The sequence below is a fragment of the Oncorhynchus mykiss genome, chromosome 25 (genome assembly GCF_013265735.2).
Source record: "Oncorhynchus mykiss isolate Arlee chromosome 25, USDA_OmykA_1.1, whole genome shotgun sequence".
In the NCBI taxonomy this organism is placed as follows: Eukaryota; Metazoa; Chordata; class Actinopteri; order Salmoniformes; family Salmonidae; genus Oncorhynchus; species Oncorhynchus mykiss.
In genome coordinates this window covers 6,367,598-6,386,074 of record NC_048589.1, presented here as the reverse complement: position 1 = coordinate 6,386,074, position 18,477 = coordinate 6,367,598, and the positions used below count along the sequence as shown (strand labels likewise).

General features: G+C 42.6%; 1 protein-coding gene across 6 annotated transcripts in view; it reads left to right on the top strand.

Moving 5' to 3' along the window:
- Positions 1 to 18,477, top strand: part of asap3 (ArfGAP with SH3 domain, ankyrin repeat and PH domain 3) — a 55,462-nt gene that overhangs the window by 28,243 nt on the left and 8,742 nt on the right. For 5 of the 6 annotated variants that reach the window (XR_005039448.1, XM_036962245.1, XM_036962246.1 and 2 more), the window contains 14 exons: positions 2,281 to 2,404; positions 3,708 to 3,793; positions 4,258 to 4,333; positions 6,600 to 6,686; positions 6,926 to 7,035; positions 7,776 to 7,845; positions 8,397 to 8,484; positions 9,053 to 9,101; positions 10,043 to 10,209; positions 10,600 to 10,733; positions 11,032 to 11,123; positions 11,228 to 11,414; positions 13,680 to 13,765; positions 14,251 to 14,366. Coding sequence is in view for 5 of the 6 variants with exons in the window: in XM_036962245.1 (XP_036818140.1) it covers positions 2,281 to 2,404; positions 3,708 to 3,793; positions 4,258 to 4,333; positions 6,600 to 6,686; positions 6,926 to 7,035; positions 7,776 to 7,845; positions 8,397 to 8,484; positions 9,053 to 9,101; positions 10,043 to 10,209; positions 10,600 to 10,733; positions 11,032 to 11,123; positions 11,228 to 11,414; positions 13,680 to 13,765; positions 14,251 to 14,366 (1,472 nt within the window). In the remaining variant the exon portion in view is untranslated. The remainder of the gene's footprint in view (positions 1 to 2,280; positions 2,405 to 3,707; positions 3,794 to 4,257; positions 4,334 to 6,599; positions 6,687 to 6,925; positions 7,036 to 7,775; positions 7,846 to 8,396; positions 8,485 to 9,052; positions 9,102 to 10,042; positions 10,210 to 10,599; positions 10,734 to 11,031; positions 11,124 to 11,227; positions 11,415 to 13,679; positions 13,766 to 14,250; positions 14,367 to 18,477) is intronic. The other variant, XM_021584396.2, reaches the window with a different exon arrangement.

Sequence of the window (18,477 nt, the reverse complement as noted above, 5' to 3'; positions counted from 1 at the left end):
GAGGTCCTTCACAGTTTTATTTGAGACGACTGTACAACCATTAAGATTAATTGTCAGATTCAACAGAAGATCTCTTTGTTTCTTGGGACCTAGAACAAGCATCTCTGTTTTGTCCGAGTTTAAAAGTAGAAAGTTTGCAGCCATCCACTTCCTTATGTCTGAAACACATTCTTCTAGCAAGGGCAATTTTGGGGCTTCACCATGTTTAATTGAAATGTACAGCTGTGTGTCATCTGCATAGCAGTGAAAGTTAACATTATGTTTTCGAATAACATCCCCAAGAGGTAAAATATATAGTGAAAACAATAGTGGTCCTAAAACGGAACCTTGAGGAACACCGAAATTTACAGTTGATTTGTCAGAGGACAGACCATTCACAGAGACAAACTGATATCTTTCCGACAGATAAGATCTAAACCAGGCCAGAACTTGTCCGTGTAGACCAATTTGGGTTTCCAATCTCTCCAAAAGAATGTGGTGATCGATGGTATCAAAAGCAGCACTAAGGTCTAGGAGCACGAGGACAGATGCAGAGCCTCGGTCCGATGCCATTAAAATGTCATTTACCACCTTCACAAGTGCCGTCTCAGTGCTATGATGGGGTCTAAAACCAGACTGAAGCATTTCGTATACATTGTTTGTCTTCAGGAAGGCAGTGAGTTGTTGCGCAACAGCCTTTTCTAAAATTTTTGAGAGGAATGGAAGATTCGATATAGGCCGATAGTTTTTTATATTTTCTGGGTCAAGGTTTGGCTTTTTCAAGAGAGGCTTTATTACTGCCACTTTTAGTGAGTTTGGTACACATCCGGTGGATAGAGAGCCGTTTATTATGTTCAACATAGTAGGGCCAAGCACAGGAAGCAGCTCTTTCAGTAGTTTAGTTGGAATAGGGTCCAGTATGCAGCTTGAAGGTTTAGAGGCCATGATTATTTTCATCATTGTGTCAAGAGATATAGTACTAAAACACTTGAGTGTCTCTCTTGATCCTAGGTCCTGGCAGAGTTGTGCAGACTCAGGACAACTGAGCTTTGAAGGAATACGCAGATTTAAGGAAGAGTCCGTAATTTGCTTTCTAATAATCATAATCTTTTCCTCAAAGAAGTTCATGAATTTATCACTGCTAAAGTGAAAGTCATCCTCTCTTGGGGAATGCTGCTTTTTAGTTAGCTTTGCGACAGTATCAAAAAGGAATTTCGGATTGTTCTTATTTTCCTCAATTAAGTTAGAAAAATAGGATGATCGAGCAGCAGTAAGGGCTCTTCGGTACTGCACAGTACTGTCTTTCCAAGCTAGTCGGAAGACTTCCAGTTTGGTGTGGCGCCATTTCCGTTCCAATTTTCTGGAAGCTTGCTTCAGAGCTCGGGTATTTTCTGTGTACCAGGGAGCTAGTTTCTTATGAGAAATGTTTTTAGTTTTTAGGGGTGCAACTGCATCTAGGGTATTGCGCAAGGTTAAGTTGAGTTCCTCAGTTAGGTGGTTAACTGATTTTTGTCCTCTGGCGTCCTTGGGTAGGCAGAAGGAGTCTGGAAGGACATCAAGGAATCTTTGTGTTGTCTGTGAATTTATAGCACGACTTTTGATGATCCTTGGTTGGGGTCTGAGCAGATTATTTGTTGCAATTGCAAACGTAATAAAATGGTGGTCCGATAGTCCAGGATTATGAGGAAAAACATTAAGATCCACAACATTTATTCCATGGGACAAAACTAGGTCCAGCGTATGACTGTGACAGTGAGTGGGTCCAGAGACATGTTGGACAAAACCCACTGAGTACATGATTCCATGTGTTATTTCATAGTTGATGTCTTCACTATTATTCTACAATGTGGAAAAGAGTAAAAATAAAGAAACCCTGGAATGAGTAGGTGTGTCTAAACTTGTGTGAGTGGTATTTATACACATCCAATAATGTTCAATTGCTGAGGCATGGCACTTTCCAATCTACATTTGAGCTCAGACATTACAGCATTGGTCTAAAATTGCATGTTGGCTAAAAATATGTGAAGGGGGCTTCACCTCCACAAAAAAAGGGAGTGTGTTACAGAAATAGGATGTGTAAAAGGGCAAAGATTAGGACCATAAATACCTGCTGACCGTATCATGTAAATCCACCCCATATTTCTTTCATTCTCTCACAAACACGCACACACTTTCTCATGCGCTGTCTCTGGTCTCCTCAGCAGCTGTTTTGTCTGCCCTGCTGCATCTTCTAACGCTATTTTGTTTTCATTAAGGGTATCCATACATGTCTCTCAAACTCTCTCTCTCTCTCTCTCTCAGTGGGAAACTGGAGAAGGAGAGGAGGGAGAAGAGTCGGCAGCTGGGCCTGACCAAGACTGAGGGACACAACGTGACGGAGGACATGGAGCGAGAGAGGAGGACCTTCCAGCTGCAGATGTGTGAGGTGGGGGCTTGGAGCTGAGACTAGACAGGAAACACACACACTAGGGATGGGCACGGCTAATTAGATAGCCGAACGGACCTTAGTACTCGATTACTTGTGTGTTTGTGTGTGCATTTTTTTTTGTAGGCCTATTTTGACCATTTTAAAAAAGCTTTTCTATACATTTTATCCTTGTGACGGTGTTACCTACAAGGATAAACCATGGCTTTTGAAATAATTTAATAAAATGCTATTTTGTCCACTTCAAATAGCAATTACAGGCGCGCACCTAACGGACTTTCACAATACCTGACACAGACCAATGCAAAACACTCACCAGATAACTTTTTTGCATTTGTATCAGAATCAGTTTTATCATGGTGAAAATGACTTATTTTTAGTTGATTAGGGCCCTAGATCTGTGCATAAAGACAAATTCTCCCCCGAACAGCACAGCTTGGATCAAGGTGGGGGTGGCAAACCATGTAAAATAGGGAGCACAGATTGGAATCAGTACCATTGGAATCGGACTCCAAAGCTAAGCTCAGTTAAGGTTGTAGCTCACAGTTACACTTTACGAGCGTAGGGAAATTTGTTGCACACTCTTGTCAGGTCAGCTGCTGGGATGGATGGAGGAGGAGAAGAAGAAGAGGGGAATTATTCCCTTTCCTCCAAGGCTCTCGCCTGGGTCCTATTCATCAGGGCACGCAACAGAAAAATATTTCTTATAGGATAAATCGAGGTTGTACGTCGCTGTTTGTCTTTTTTTCTTTGTTTGTTGCCTAATGAACATGATCCAGCACAGCCGCAGACAGATGGCTTTAAACAAGTCTTTATGGAGCAGAGACGAAGCAGACTGAAGTCATTCCTTCCACAAGCAGCAGCGAGTTCCTACAGCTGGCTCCAAAGGCTTTTTCCGACCTTTTTTTTATTTTTTTATTTTTTAAAGCAACAGACTTCAAACAGTTAAAATGGATCAGGGAAAAAAACACGCCCTGAAATGGTTCTGTTATTTCATGTTCGGGCTAAGTCCTGAAAACCATACCGTCTTCGACAAAATACTTATTTATATTAAGGTCCAGCATTTTTGCTGACCATGATGTGACAATGAAGGCCTGGACCTTTTCCTAGTCAGGTCACAACGGGTCAGGAAAAACTCCAGGCCCTATTCAAATATACACTAAACCAGGATTTAAGAATGACTGATTTGAATCTGTGAAATGACGCACAACTTAATTGTGGTCTATAACCACTGACGGTTTCTGAACCGAAACCTAAGCTCTGTAACCATGGTTACCAACGCTACATCCTCTGGTTTGTCCAGTACTTGCTAAAGATCCAGGAACTGAAGGTGCGCCAGGGTCCAGACCTGCTCCAGAGTCTCATCAAGTACTTCCAGGCCCAGCTCAAGTAAGTTCTCCTTCTATGCTGCATTCATGCCCTTTTCACACTTTTGAGCCAAACCAAGTTGAGCTGGACTGCATTTTGCCCCGGTTATAGTCTATTATATAGCTAGTGGAACTGTGCTTGAGAGGATAAAATGTGTAAACGAAAATATCAGAGCCAGTTTGGCATGGAAGTATCAAAGTGACTTATGGTACAGCATATGGCTTTTATATGCATCCTACTGTTGAGTTTCCCAGCTTCTACACTGAGTAGCACCACCGCAAAGGGTTTTACGTCAGGAATGTTACTGTGGCTTCTGGTGTAAAATGTTCTGGTGTAGAATGTTTGTCTTTTTACGAGCTGTGGCCACGGTACCTAACTATTTGTTGCAAATGTAGTGTTTGTTCGACTCGGGTATGCTAGGGAGCTCTTTATAACCTGCGTGCGTGTTTGGGATCATGTACCTGAGTGTTAAGGCGTTGTCTCAGTTTCTTCCAGGACGGCTTGAAAGCTGCCGAGAACCTTAGTCCTTTTGTGGAGAAGCTGGCGTCATCTGTCCACACGGTAATTTGTGTTTTGTCTACTTGTCTGTCGATCTGTTTGTCAGTCAGTTCCTGTATGAGAGGATTTAAGTGGAATGTTACTACCTTTTTTTGTCTACTTCAGTCAGTCTCTCCATCCACAAGAGAGGATTTAACTGGAATGTCCACAAGCCTGTCGAGGGCCAGTCATTGAATAAAATAAATACTGACACATTTCCCAGGATGTTGACTAGTAATTCTGTTTCTATGCGTTTCCCCTCACCTTTTGTTTTGAATGTGCCATCTTATCTAGAATGTAAGTCAGTCACCACAGATTTACTGTCTGGGTCAAAGGTCAGATTCTATTCTAACTGCTGACCTGCTTTCTGAAGCTAAGTTTAGTAAATAGTGTTCTGGAACTATGAGACGAGAACCATGTCTTCTCTACCATGTGACTACCGTAGAAATATAATCTAGATTACATTTCTATGGTGACTACCATTATACTACTGCTTGTACAGGTGGTTGTTTTGGCAGTTAAGCTGTCGGAAGTTTGAAATATTTCAAACTTAGTCATAGCCATGGAACTGCATCTAACCACTGATTTAGTGGAAGGTAGGTTTTAGTGATAATCTCAGTGTGTGTCTAGCAGGCTGTCTGACGCTCACGCAAGCACATTCACAAACAACCCCCCACAGACTTCCAACTGCCTATGGAAGCCCAGACACAATAACAGAACACATCGCTAGCAGACAACTGTAAATCTCATGGACAGACAACAGTTGAGTAAGCTACAGTCAAATTCCTCTTTAACAACCAACCCTCGATCTCCTCTCTCCTCCCAGACTTTTCCAACCTACAGGCTGCTAGTTACCGGAATCCTCAATTATTTTAATAATTAACAGTAAATCTATGGCAATCTATCGTAACTTTGGTAATTTATACTTTAATAACTTTAAAAAAATAAAATAAAATGTGTTCATATAGTAATAACGTTTTAAAAAGGTATTCATATAGTATTCATTTATCTGTGTTCTTATTTCCATGTCTAGTAGATAGACCATATGGTTCAAGAGAAAATGGCCTGATTAATGAAAAAGCACCTATTTAACAATTACATTATTTTCAATTAAATATGCACTATGCAGAAATCGCACCGCCATTTCCTGGTTGCTAAAATGATTAATAGTTTGCCTAATTTCAGTTTGACAAAACAAGCAAATATATTGTAGAGAATCATTGTACCATCAAACCGCTGTGAAATCTATTTTCCATAACCAGAAATATAGTATTTTCAGCTGGTGTTCAAAACCGACAAACTTAAGAACGGGAATCATAGAAATGGCGCACGTAGAACAGATCTGCCGCTTCTTAGACTTGCTTTCAATGATAATGACAGATCTATAACACACATTTTCTAAGTGAATTTGGTCAGGGCGCCCAAAAAGTTACATATTGCAACTCTTCCAACTTTTGGCTTTTTTCACAACTGCCACCATTGACCATTGATGCCAAAACATTGACAACTAATACATATTGACATAGTAAAATAAATTGTTATGTAAATATTAAGGATATTTCTTGCTGAAACACTCATATTAAACACATTGTATTCACTAAGTTACCTTATTGTATTCACTAAAATCTCTTATTTTATTGTCATATATTTTACACGCGATAAACTCACACAGAGGGCCAGATTACAGACACCTGTGATAATCTGGAGTACTCAAAAGGGCCACTAGATGTTTTTGTGATTACATAAAATCCCGCTCTGGCATCAGGCACAGTATTGGTAACGGACACTTGACTTTAATGAGTGTCGGCGATTTATTCTTGTTCTGCTTGGTCTGAAAGGGGCCAAGCTCAGGCTCTCATGTTCCAGGAAGTATTAGGGAAATATACTGGTTTGGCCTTTTTCATGATTCATTAATGCGGCAGGCAGATAGGGGTGGTACTAGGCTAGTCTGGTGGTTTGTGCGGTCTAGAAGTTGGGGAAGACGGCACAAATACATCTGGGATCAGACTAAGATGGGGCACCAGAAACCAAAGAGTGTTCTAGCTCCGTTACACTTTATTTAGCAACGTTATGCAAAACTTGGGTTTATAGCTGTCCATACCCATTGCTTGAGGCCATATCAACAAAGCATCCCATCCCACAGCCACTATTTTCTGGGAAAAAAGTTGGTTTTGTGTCCAAAGCTGCAATCAACGGCAGAATCTTCCTCTAAACCCAAATCAATGTGTTTGTATTCGATACAGTAGATTGTATTTAGCTAACACTCTGCTCTGTCCTCTGTGTGCTGTAGGTGCGACAGGACCAGGATGAGGAAGTGAGACAGCTCTCTCAGCTACGAGATTCCCTCAGGCTGCTGCTACAGGTGGAGGGAAAAGAAGTATGGTTTTACACCCCTACAGAACTCAAACACCTCGACACATTCTGTGCTGGGCCATGTTCATTAGGCACCAAACGGAAGAAAATGGAATGAAACGGAGAGGGACTACCTCTGCTTGTTCAATAGGAATGTGCTACCTATTTGTTGTTCCAGTGTCATTCAATAAACAGTAGTCTAGCTTTCTTTTAATGTTGTTCTAAAACTATTTTCTCGGACTAAGTCGCTCTGTTTTGTGACAGGAATACCTGAACAGAAAGAACTCGGGTAACGGATACAGCATACACCAACCTCAAGGCAACAAGAAGTACGGCACAGAGAAGTCAGGCTTCCTACAGAAGAGGAGTGACGGGTGAGTCTGGTCAAGTTACGGATAAATACATTGACAACACGAGGCTCCAAGTCCACATACCATGGTCTTAAAGAAATGGACTGTCCTTTCTCTTTGCTTATTTTTGCTTATTTTTGCTCTCTTACTTGGTCTTTTACCAAAAAGGGCTATCTTCTGATTGGCATTAAGAAGGAAAGAAATTCCACAAATTAACTTTTAGGCACACTTGTTAATTGAGATGCATTCCAGGTGACTACCTGATGAAGCTGGTTGAGAGGATGCCAAGAGTGTGCAAAGCTGTCATTAATAAGGGGTATGTAGCTTGGTGGAGCGACATTGAGATGGAGAGGCTGGGAACCACCGTGCCATGTCAGCCTCAGCTGGTTTCCATTATTCTGGGGTTTGGATCTAGGCTGAGAGGCCTGGCTGGATGAGTGGATCCAGCTCCTCTAGCTAAGCCATGTCATGCAGAGAGAGAAAAGGGGGGGGGGGGTAGAGGAGGGAGAGAGAGAGCAAGGAAGTCTGGAAGTCCAAAAGCCGACCTATATCTCTATTTTAGCCCCTCTCTCCCCTGTTCTCAGAGCATTAGATTAGTGTGATAACATGGAGGGGGGTGAATCAGTTGGGGAAACAAACTTGTATTCCAACAAATGACTAGTGAGCTTGATGGCAGATATACAGTAAGTTATGCCTGACTAAGACTGTGGTCTGTGTCTCTCGCTCTCTCCCTCCTCCTCGCTCCTTCTCTGCGTCTCCTCCAGGATTAGGAAGGTGTGGCAGAAGAGGAAGTGCGGAGTCAAGTACGGCTGTCTGACCATTTCCCACAGCACGGTGAGACTTGACAATGGCTACGTCTCAAATGGCACCATATTCCCTATATGATGCACTACTTTTTGACCAGGGCCCCATATAGGGTACCATTTGGGGACGCGACCAACATCTCTCACCGTCTCATTTCCTGTGCCCCATAAACCAAACAGTAAAGCTCACTGCCAAAATGAATTCTCCAACTAGTGTATACCGGAATACCTGTAACTTTCTAAATCCGTCAACAGATTTCTAATGCCCTCGAAATGTACCCCTCAATAGATTTTCAGTCTGATATCAAGTAGGACTCTTCTCTGGACTTTTTCACATCCCCTTTCTTGTGGATTTCTCTCAGGAATTCTATCTCGATGGCATTTTTAAGTGGAGGGCCAAGCTGAGTTAAGCCAAGCTGTATGTGGGCTGCCCTGCATGTACCGTATGTGGGCTGCCCTGCATGTACCGTATGTGTTGGAACCATGCTGGAAAAGATCACGTGAAAAATGCCATATCTGAGCTGGTGCGGTTCTGTTTGACCCCAGAGTGAGAAATTGACCCCAGTGTCGTTGGTTCCACAGATAAACCGACCACCGGCTAAGCTCAACCTTCTGACCTGTCTGGTGCGTCCCAACCCCGAGGAGAGGAGGACCTTTGACCTGGTCACACGTAGGTTCACCCTTCCCTGACCTTTCACCCCTGACCCCTCACCTCTGTCCACATACCTATGGGCTGAGCTGTACACGTGTAAAAAAAATTTTTGCTTTAGTTGCTCTTTTTTATTTGTATTTTTTCAAATTCCATGCAACTGGATGGACATTAAACCAATTTTTTGTTTTTGTTAAATGTTTATCACCAGTTATGTTTTATACCTTGGAACGAATTGCAGTAATGCCTAATGGGGTTAATCTGTAATGTTGCAGTTTGTGCGTGTGCATATATGCCTGTGGGTGTGTTTGCATATAGATGTCCATATGCATGCGTTTCTTTGTCTTAACCTGTGTGTATGTAATGGAAAGCAGGTGCAGAGAGACGGGTCTCCCTCCACGGTTTCTCTCGCGCTGTGTGTGTGTGTGTGTGTGTGTGTGTGTGGATCAGGTTTTCCCACTGTAATATATCCCTTGGTATGTAGCCTCCTGCGCTCTCTCTCTCTCTCTCTAGCTCTCCTTTCCTTCTCCTTTCATCTCTCCTCTCCCTCTACATTCACACCCATCTTTCTTCTGCCTCTCCTCTCCAGACAATCGGACCTACCATTTCCAAGCCGAGGACGAGCAGGAATGCATGATGTAAGCACAGCACTGGAGTCCCTCATATTGTAGACGGGCATTGTTCCAAATACACTGAGGTGCCAGTCAGGACTTGTTCCATGATTGAGCCATTCAACAAACAAAAAAGAGTGAGAGATAAATATATATATATATATATATTTATCATCTCTCGATATCTATCATTTATTTCAGAGAGAGACGGATACAACGTAGAGGGGATACAGTTACATTAAAGGGACATTGAGAGAAACGGATACAATGTTTCTTTCAGAAAGTTGAAAGAGTTAAATTGAGAGGGGGAAAGAAACGCAATAGTGAAGTTACAGAAGGCGGATGACCGAAACCTTCAGAAAGAGCGAGTGTAATTTGAGACACAGAGACTCCAAGTGAGAGGGAGGGGCAATGCGTTGAGAGAATAGGGCTGTCGGAGAGCGATTAAAAAGAGAAGGATGAAGAAAGAGGGAGCCCAGCTGGTTTGGGGTGGGGACCTCTCTCTGGAGCCCGCAGAGCCGAGTAGGGGGGTTTCTCTCCACTCCTCTGTGTGGGCTTCAGATTCTGCCTTTCATCTGAAGGGAGGGAGGGTTGGCTAAAACGAAAGCAACAAAAAGGAGGGGTGGGGGGGATGAGAAAGAAGAGCCCCGAATGAGGTTTACTGCGGTGTAAACGTGCCAAGCTTATAGCGGTGGCACAGTATAATTCTATACTTGTGTTTAGACCCACAGCTGATGTGGGCAGGTGGGTGCTTTTGAAGTGCATTTGGTTAAGTTAAAGTACTTCCATAAAATAAACATTTCAAATGTAGATGTAGTTCCATTAAAAATGAAAAATAACAACTTGTACGACAATACATATTGTGTAAACCTACATTGCATTGTTTAAGCCATTCCGTCTGTCTCCCTCTGTCTGTGCGTGTCTCTGTGCATCCGTGTGTGTGTCGGTCTTTCCCTCTCCCCCTACAGTTGGGTGTCAGTGCTGCAGAACAGTAAGGAGGAAGCCCTGAACACGGCGTTGGGCGGCGACCAGCTGCAGTTCCCGGACTCCGGGCTGCAAGAGCTGGCCAGGGCCGTCATCACCGAACTCAGACGCATGCCCGGCAACGAGGCCTGCGCCGACTGTGGAGCCCACGGTGAGACTGGAGGGGAAGAAAGGCCAGGATAGAGGCCATGGCCAGAGAGAGACTTCAAAAAAGAGGGTGTAGTGCCAGAGGTTTTGGGTCCAATTAGAGACTATACCAAGGGCCAAGAGTTATTTTCTAGTCAGGTCTCATGATCAGGAAAACCTCCTGGCCCTAAATAGTATACAGTCCACTGTATATTATCTTCTCCTACTTTTAACACAGAGACAAATTTGTGCACGCTAATGCCTTTGCCGTCCCTGACAAAAATATGAAGCTTTACTAAATTTGGGGGCCATTTGAAACACAGTTTTGCTCGTAGCATCACAGTTTCTGTGTGCATTGAGTAACAACATGACAATCCCAGTATTTTAATGCACGGACTCCATTCCTCGTTAACAGATCCTACCTGGCTCTCCACTAACCTGGGCATCCTGACGTGCATAGAGTGTTCTGGGATCCACAGGGAGTTGGGAGTCCATTACTCCAGGATCCAGTCCCTCACACTGGACATGCTAAGCACCTCAGAACTACTGGTAACACACACACACACACACACACACACACACACACACACACACACACACACACACACACACACACACACACGAGTTCTAGACTTCTACGAGCGCTTCTGTCGTGGAGGTAGTTGTCTGTGACCTCTAGAGATATCATCTAAGCTCAGCCGGCTAACACAGTCTTAAGTTGTGACGACAACCCAGGTTCGTTAGCTGGTCCGTTGACCCTCTGAACCTGTCATGTGTATAAATGACACGTATGCATACCTCTAACTCCTCCCTTCTCGGGTCTGTCTGCTTCTGTCTCTGTCCACAGCTGGCGGTCAGTATAGGCAACACACGGTTCAATGACATCATGGAGGCCAGTCTTCCCAATGATTCCATCAAACCTCTACCCCAGAGTGACATGTGAGTTCATTATAAGGCCTTGTGCTGCAGTCATGTTCTCATTGGCGAGTTTGCCAGTTTCTCAATACCTATGGTTGTGTGTGTGTGTGTCGTGGTGAAACTAGGAATGCCAGGAAGGAGTACATTGTGGCTAAGTATGCCGAGCGGCGCTACGTGCTGCGCAGGGACAGGGAGGAGGGTGAGCCGTGGCGTGTGTATGATGCCGTGAGGAGCCGGGACCTCACCGCCCTGCTGCAGTTATACGCCATGGGAGAGGACCTGGCCAAACCGCTAGCACAGCCTGAAGGACAGGTACTGTTATAGGAGACGCAGACAGGTAGGAGGATAGGAAGTTGGACAGACGGGTAGACACGCAGAGTATAAACATAAACACTGCATGTAACATGTAGGATCAAGTACGAAGTTCTGAAGATGACTTCCCAGTGGATGCTTTGAAGTGTGTGCCCTGCGGGGCATCGTTCGGATGCTGTTTCTAATGTAAAGAGCTGTGAAATAATTCAAAAGGCAGCTGGTCTCTCTCTCTCTCCCCCCCCCACCCCCCATATGATTTAACCTTTCTGATCTCCCCATCCCGGATCCGGGATCGTGAATACAGACTCAAGCTCATTACCATAACGCAACGTTAACTATTCATGAAAATCGCAAATGAAATGAAATAAATATGCTAGCTCTCAAGCTTAGCCTTTTGTTAACAACACTGTCATCTCAGATTTTCAAAATATGCTTCTCAACCATTGCAAAACAAGCATTTGTGTAACAGTATTGATGGCTAACGTAGCATTTAGCATTAGCATTCAGCTGGCAACATTTACACAAAAAAACAGAAAAGCATTCAAATAAAATCATTTACCTTTGAAGAACTTCAGATGTTTTCAATGAGGAGACTCTCAGATAGCAAATGTTCAGTTTTTCCTGAAAGATTATTTGTTTAGGACAAATCGCTCCGTTTTCTGCGTCACGTTTAGCTATGAAAAAACCCCTGTATCCAGGATTGTGTAAATCTATCAGCAAGCTCATTAGCATAACACAACGTTAACTATTTATGAAAATCGCAAATGAAATGAAATAAATATGCCATCTCTCAAGCTTAGCCTTTTGTAAACAACACTGTCATCTCAGATTTTCAAAATATGCTTCTCAACCATAGGAAAACAATCATTTGTGTAAAAGCTTGCTTGCGTTAGCATTTAGCGTTAGCATTTAGCGTTAGCATTAGCGTTAGCATCCAGCACGCAACATTAACAAAAACATAAAAGCCTTCAAATAAAATCATTTACCTTTGAAGAACTTCTGATGTTTTCAATGAGGATACTCTCAGTTAGATAGCAGATGCTCAGTTTTTCCAAAAAGATTCCTTGTGTATTAGAAATAGCTCCGTTTTATACATCACATTTGGCTACCAAAAAAAATCCGAAAATTCAGTCCTCAAAACGTGAACTTTTTTCCAAATTAACTCCATAATATCGACTGAAAACATGGCAAACGTTGTTTAGAATCAATCATCAAGGTGTTTTTCACATATCTCTTCATTGATACATCGTTCTTGGACACATGCTTTCTCCCCTGAATCAAATGGTAAAGTAGAAGCAGCTGGCAATTGCGCACCGAATTCGACGCAGGACACCAGGCGGACACTTGGAAAATGTAGTCTCTTATGGTCAATCTTCCAATGATATGCCTACAAATACGTCACAATGCTGCTAAGACCTTGGGCGAACGACAGAAAGTGTAGGCTCATTCCTTGCGCAATCACAGCCATATAAGGAGACAATGGAAAACAGAGCTTCAGAAATTCTGCTAATTCCTGGTTGATGCATCATCTTGGTTTCGCCTGTAGAATGAGTTCTGGGGCACTTACAGACAAAATCTTTGCAGATTCTGAAACTTCAGAGTGTTTTCTTTCCAAAACTGTCAAGAATATGCATAGTCGAGCATCTTGTCGTGACAAAATATCGCGCTTAAAACGGGAACGTTTTTTATCCAAAAATGAAATAGCGCCCCTAGAGCTCTAACAGGTTAAACAACTAGCTTACGCTGGAAGGCTCCATTTAACAACATTCCTCTATGGGCTTGATTCATCCAGTTGACTCTTCCGGTATTCTATGGCTGGCTGGTTTTCTCAGAAGACTGCTGTGGATGCAATGTCCCAAAATAGACTCCCAATTATTCTACACGTAATGACATTAATGTCCCTATGTTTTTGTCGTAAATATCTCTGTTTTTGTATGAAGCATCTTGAGTGGATAGTTGGTCTCCCGCTCCCTTCTCTCTCTCTCTCTGCAATCAATCTATCGCTCTCAGATTCCTTTTCACCCCTTCATCCTGTCATCTCCTCTCTTCTCTTGTTAAAATGTTACGTTCCCTCTCCTTTCTTTAATCAAATTTGCCCGTCTGCTGTTTTCCACTCAGGAAAAGGTGTGCAAGTAGCACTGACATCCACACATTGTGTGTGTGTGTTGGCAGGGTCTAATTTATTATTTCTGCTTTTTTTGTGGTTCAGTGCTGAGCGGAGCACAACAGTGGGTGTACGTTGCCTAATGAGTTTGTCTCTTCTAGGACCTGAGAGAGACCGCTCTTCACTTGGCTGTCAGGCTGGAGGACAGGAGTTCTCTAGCCCTGGTGGACTTCCTCATTCAGAACAGGTGAGCTCCCAGGGCTCTCAATATATATAGGGAACTGTCGTCAGTGTGCTAAGCGTAGCAGTCTCCGTTTCCTCCCCCTCAAGGGAACCTGTCCGTACCACAGCTCCAACCCGGGGGGGGGGGGGGGGGGGCTAATAACTTGCTCAGAAACAACCCAGGGTTGTGTTCAGTACGGTGAAATGTTTAGAACGTTGCAGATAGAAATTCAGATATAGAGCAGATCTGGTCACATTTCTACCTGAATATTCTGTAACATTGCACCCTCCTGAACAGAACCTGGTTGGCGGATTCTGGATTTCCTGCTTATTCCCGCCTGACTACTGAGATTTTTACAACCAGGATTTCTAGAAAACCTGGGAATGTCTTGAAAATGTTGCAAACCCCTAGTCACCAGCACTGACCATTAGTAGTGTCTTACCTACACCAGCCACCAAAGCCATAGGCCTACATGCATGTCATTGACTCCAACTATCCCCGCACAACAGTGTCTGTCTAGAGAAGAGGACTCGAGAGGGGAACACTGCTCTACATTACAGCGCCCAGCACCACAAAACAGAGTGCCTCAAACTACTCCTCAAAGGAAAGGCTGTCCTCCACACAGGTACCTGGTACACACGCACACGCACACGCACACACACACACTGTCGGTTCCTTCAAAGTATTCATACCCCTTGACCTATTCCACATTTTGTTGTGTTATAGCCTAAATTCAAAATTGATTCAATATAATTTTTTTCTCACTCAACTACACACAATACCCCCATAATGACAGTGAAAACATGTTTATATACATTTTTGCACATTTTCTCTCATTTACATAAGTATTCACATCCCTGAGTCAATACTTTGTAGGCACCTTTGGCAGTGATTACAGCTGTGCGTCTTTCTGGGTAAGCCTCGATGAGCTTTCAACACCTGTATTGTGCAACATTTGCCCATTTTTGTTTTTTTGTTGTTCATTTCAAAATTCTTCAAATTGGTTGTTGATCATTGCCAGACAACAATTTTCAGGTCTTTCCATAGATTTTCAAGCAGATTTCAGTCAAAACTGTAACTGCCTCTCAGGAAGATTCAATGTCTTCTCGCTACGCAACTCCAGTGTAAATTTGGCCTTGTGTTTTAGGTTATTGTCCAGCTGAAAGGTGAATTAATCTCCCGGTGTCTGGTGGAAAGCAGACTGAACCAGGTTTTCCTCAAGGATTTTTGCCATACTGTAGATATTTTTTATCCTGAAGAACTCCCCAGTCCTTAATGATTACAAGCAGACCCATAACATGATGTAGCCACCAAATGCTTGAAAACATGGAGAGTGGTATTCAGTAATGTGTGTTTGGGGCAAATCCAATACACCACTCTGTATTCAGGTCAAAAAGTGAATTGCTTTGCCATATTTTTTACAGTATTACTTTAGTGGCTTGTTGCAAACAGGATCCATGTTTTATCATATTTTTATTCTGTACATGCTTCCTTTTCACCCTGTCAATTAGGTTAGTATTGTGGAGTAACTACAATGTTGTTGAGCCATCCTCAGTTTTCTGCTTTCACAGCCATTAAACTCTAACTTTTAAAGTCACCATTGGCCTCATGGTGAAATCCCTGAGCGGTTTCCTTCCTCTCCGGCAACTGAGTTAGGAAGGACGCCTGCATCTTTGTAGTGACTGGGTGTATTGATACATCCAAAGTGTTGTTAATAACTTCACCATGCTCAAAAGGATATTCAATGTCTGCTTTTAGAATTTTTACCCATCTACCAATAGGTGCCCTTCTTTGTCAGGCATTGGAAAACCTCCCTGGTCTTTGTTGAATCTGTGTTTGAAGTTCACTGCTCGACTGAGGGACCTTACTATTATCTGTATGTGTGGGGTACAGAATAGGTAGTTAATAAAAAATCAAGTCTATGCAACTTGCAAATATTACACACACACACACACACACAGTTGAAGTCAGAAGTCATTAAAACCTGTTTTTCAACCACTCCACAAATTTCTTGTTAACAAACTCTAGTTCTGGCAAGTCGGTTAGGACATCTACTTTGTGCATGACACAAGTAATCTTTCCAACAATTGTTTAGACAGATTATTTCACGTATCACAATTCCAGTGGGTCAGAACTTTACGTACACTACGTTGACTGTGCCTTTAAACAGCTTGGAAAATTCCAGAATATGATTTCATGGCTTTAGAAGCTTCTGATAGGCTAATTGATGACATTTGAGTCAATTGGAGGTGTACCTTCAAACTCAGTGCCTCTTTGCTTGACATCGTGGGAAAATCAAAAGAAATCAGCCAAAACCTGAGAAAAATAACTTGTAGACCTCCAAGTCTGGTTCATCCTTGGGAGCAATTTCCAAACGCCTGAAGGTACCATGTTCATCTGTACAAACAATAGTACGCAAGTATAAACACCATGGGACCACGCAGCCTTCATACCGCTCAGGAAGGAGATGCTTTTGGTCTCCTAGAGATGAACGTACTTTGGTGCGAAAAGTGCAAATCAATCCCAGAACAACAGCAAAGGACCTTGTGAAGATGCTGGAGGAAATGGGTACAAAAGTATCTATATCCACAGTAAAACGAGTCCAATATCGACATAACCTGAAACGCCGCTCAGCAAGGAAGAAGCCACTGCTCCAAAACCGGCATAAAAAAGCCTGACTATGGTTTGCAACTGCACATGGGGACAAATATAATGTTTTTTGGAGAAATGTCCTGTGGTCTGATGAAACAAAAATAGAATTGTTTGGCCATAATGACCATTGTTATTTTTGGATGAAAAAGGGGGAGGCTTGCAAGCCGAAGAACACCATCCCAACTGTGAAACACTGGGGTGGCAGTATCATGTTGTGGGGGTGCTTTACTGCAGGAGGGACTGGTGCACTTCACAAAATAGATGGCATCATGAGGGTGGAAAATTATGTGCATATATTGAAGCAACATCTCAAGACATCAGTCAGGAAGTTAAAGCTTGGTCGCAATGGGTCTTCCAGATGAACAATGACCCCAAGCATACTTCCAAAGTTGTGGCAAAATGGCTTAAGGACAACAATGTGAAGGTATTGGAGTGGCCATCACAAAGTCCTGACCTCAATCCTATAGAAAGTTTTGTGGGCAGAACTGAAAAGCGTGTGCGAGCAAAGAGGCCTACAAACCTGACTCAGTTACACCAGCTCTGTCAGGAGGAATGGGCCAAAATTCACCCAACTTATTGTGGGAAGCTTGTGGAAGGGTACCTGAAATGTTTGACCCAAGTTAAACAATTTAAAGGCAATGCTACCAAATACTAATTGAGTGTAAGTAAACTTCTGACCCACTGGGATTGTGATGAAAGAAATAAAAGCTTAAATAAATCATTCTCTCTGCTATTATTCTGACATTTCACATTCTTAAAATAAAGTGGTGATCCTAACTGACCTAAAACGGGGAATTTTTACTAGGATTAAATGTCAGGAGGTGTATGTAAACTTGTGACTTCAACTGTATGTATTTGTCACTGGCCTACACAAAATACCCCATTGTCAAAGTGGATGTTTTTTTGTTGTTTACAAATGAATTATAAACAAAAAGCTGAAATGTCAAGTATGCAAACCTAAATAAGTTCAGGAGTAAGAATTTGCTTAACAAGTCACATAACACTGTGTGAAATTGTTGCATGTTGCGTTTATTTTAGCTCATAAAAACAGTGTATTCAGAAAGTATTCAGACCCCTTGACTTTTTCCACATTTTATGTTACAGCCTTATTCTAAAATCACGTCAATCTACACACACTACCCCATAATGATGAAGCAGAAACTGTTTTCTAGAAATGTTTGTTTGCAAATGTTTTACATTTTTTTTAAAAACCATGTACCTTATTGACATAAGTATTCAGCAGACCATTTGCTATGAGACTCAAAATTGAGCTCCTGCATCCTGTTTCCATTTATCATCCTTGATTGGAGTTCATCTGTGGTATATTCAATTGATTTGGACATCATTTGGAAAGGCACACACCTGTGTGTGTGTGTGTGTGTGTGTGTGTGTGTGTGTGTGTGTGTGTGTGTGTGTGTGTGTATATATAAAGTCCCTCACTTGACAGCGCAGGGATTTTTCTTTTTTTTTACTACTTTCTACATTGTAGAATCATAGGGAAGACAACAAAACTATGAAATAACACATGGAATCATGCAGTAACCTTTGCCTTGATGACAGCTTTGCACACTCCTGACATTCTCTCAACCAGCTTCACCTGGAACATTTTTACAACAGTCTTGAAGGAGTTCGCACATGTTGAGTACTTGTTGGCTGCTTTTCCTTCACTCTGCGGTCTAACTCATCCCAAACCACTCAATTGGGTTGAGGTTGGGTGATATGTGGAGGCCAGGTCATCTGATGCAGCACTCCATCACTCTCCTTCTTGGTCAAATAGCCCTTAAACAGCCTGGAGGTGTGTTGGGTCATTGTCCTGTTGAAAAACAAATGATAGTCCCACTAAGCGCAAACCAGATGGGATGGCGTATCGCTGCAGAATGCTTTGGTAGCCATGCTGTGTCTTTTTAAGTGTTCCTTGAATTCTAAATGAATCACGGACAGTGTCACCAGCAAAGCACCATCACACCTTCTCTATGCTTCACGGTGGGAACCACATGCAGAGATCATCCGTTCACCTACTCTGCATCTCACAAAGACAGGGCGGTTGGAATCGAAAATCTCACATTGAGACTCATCAGACCAAA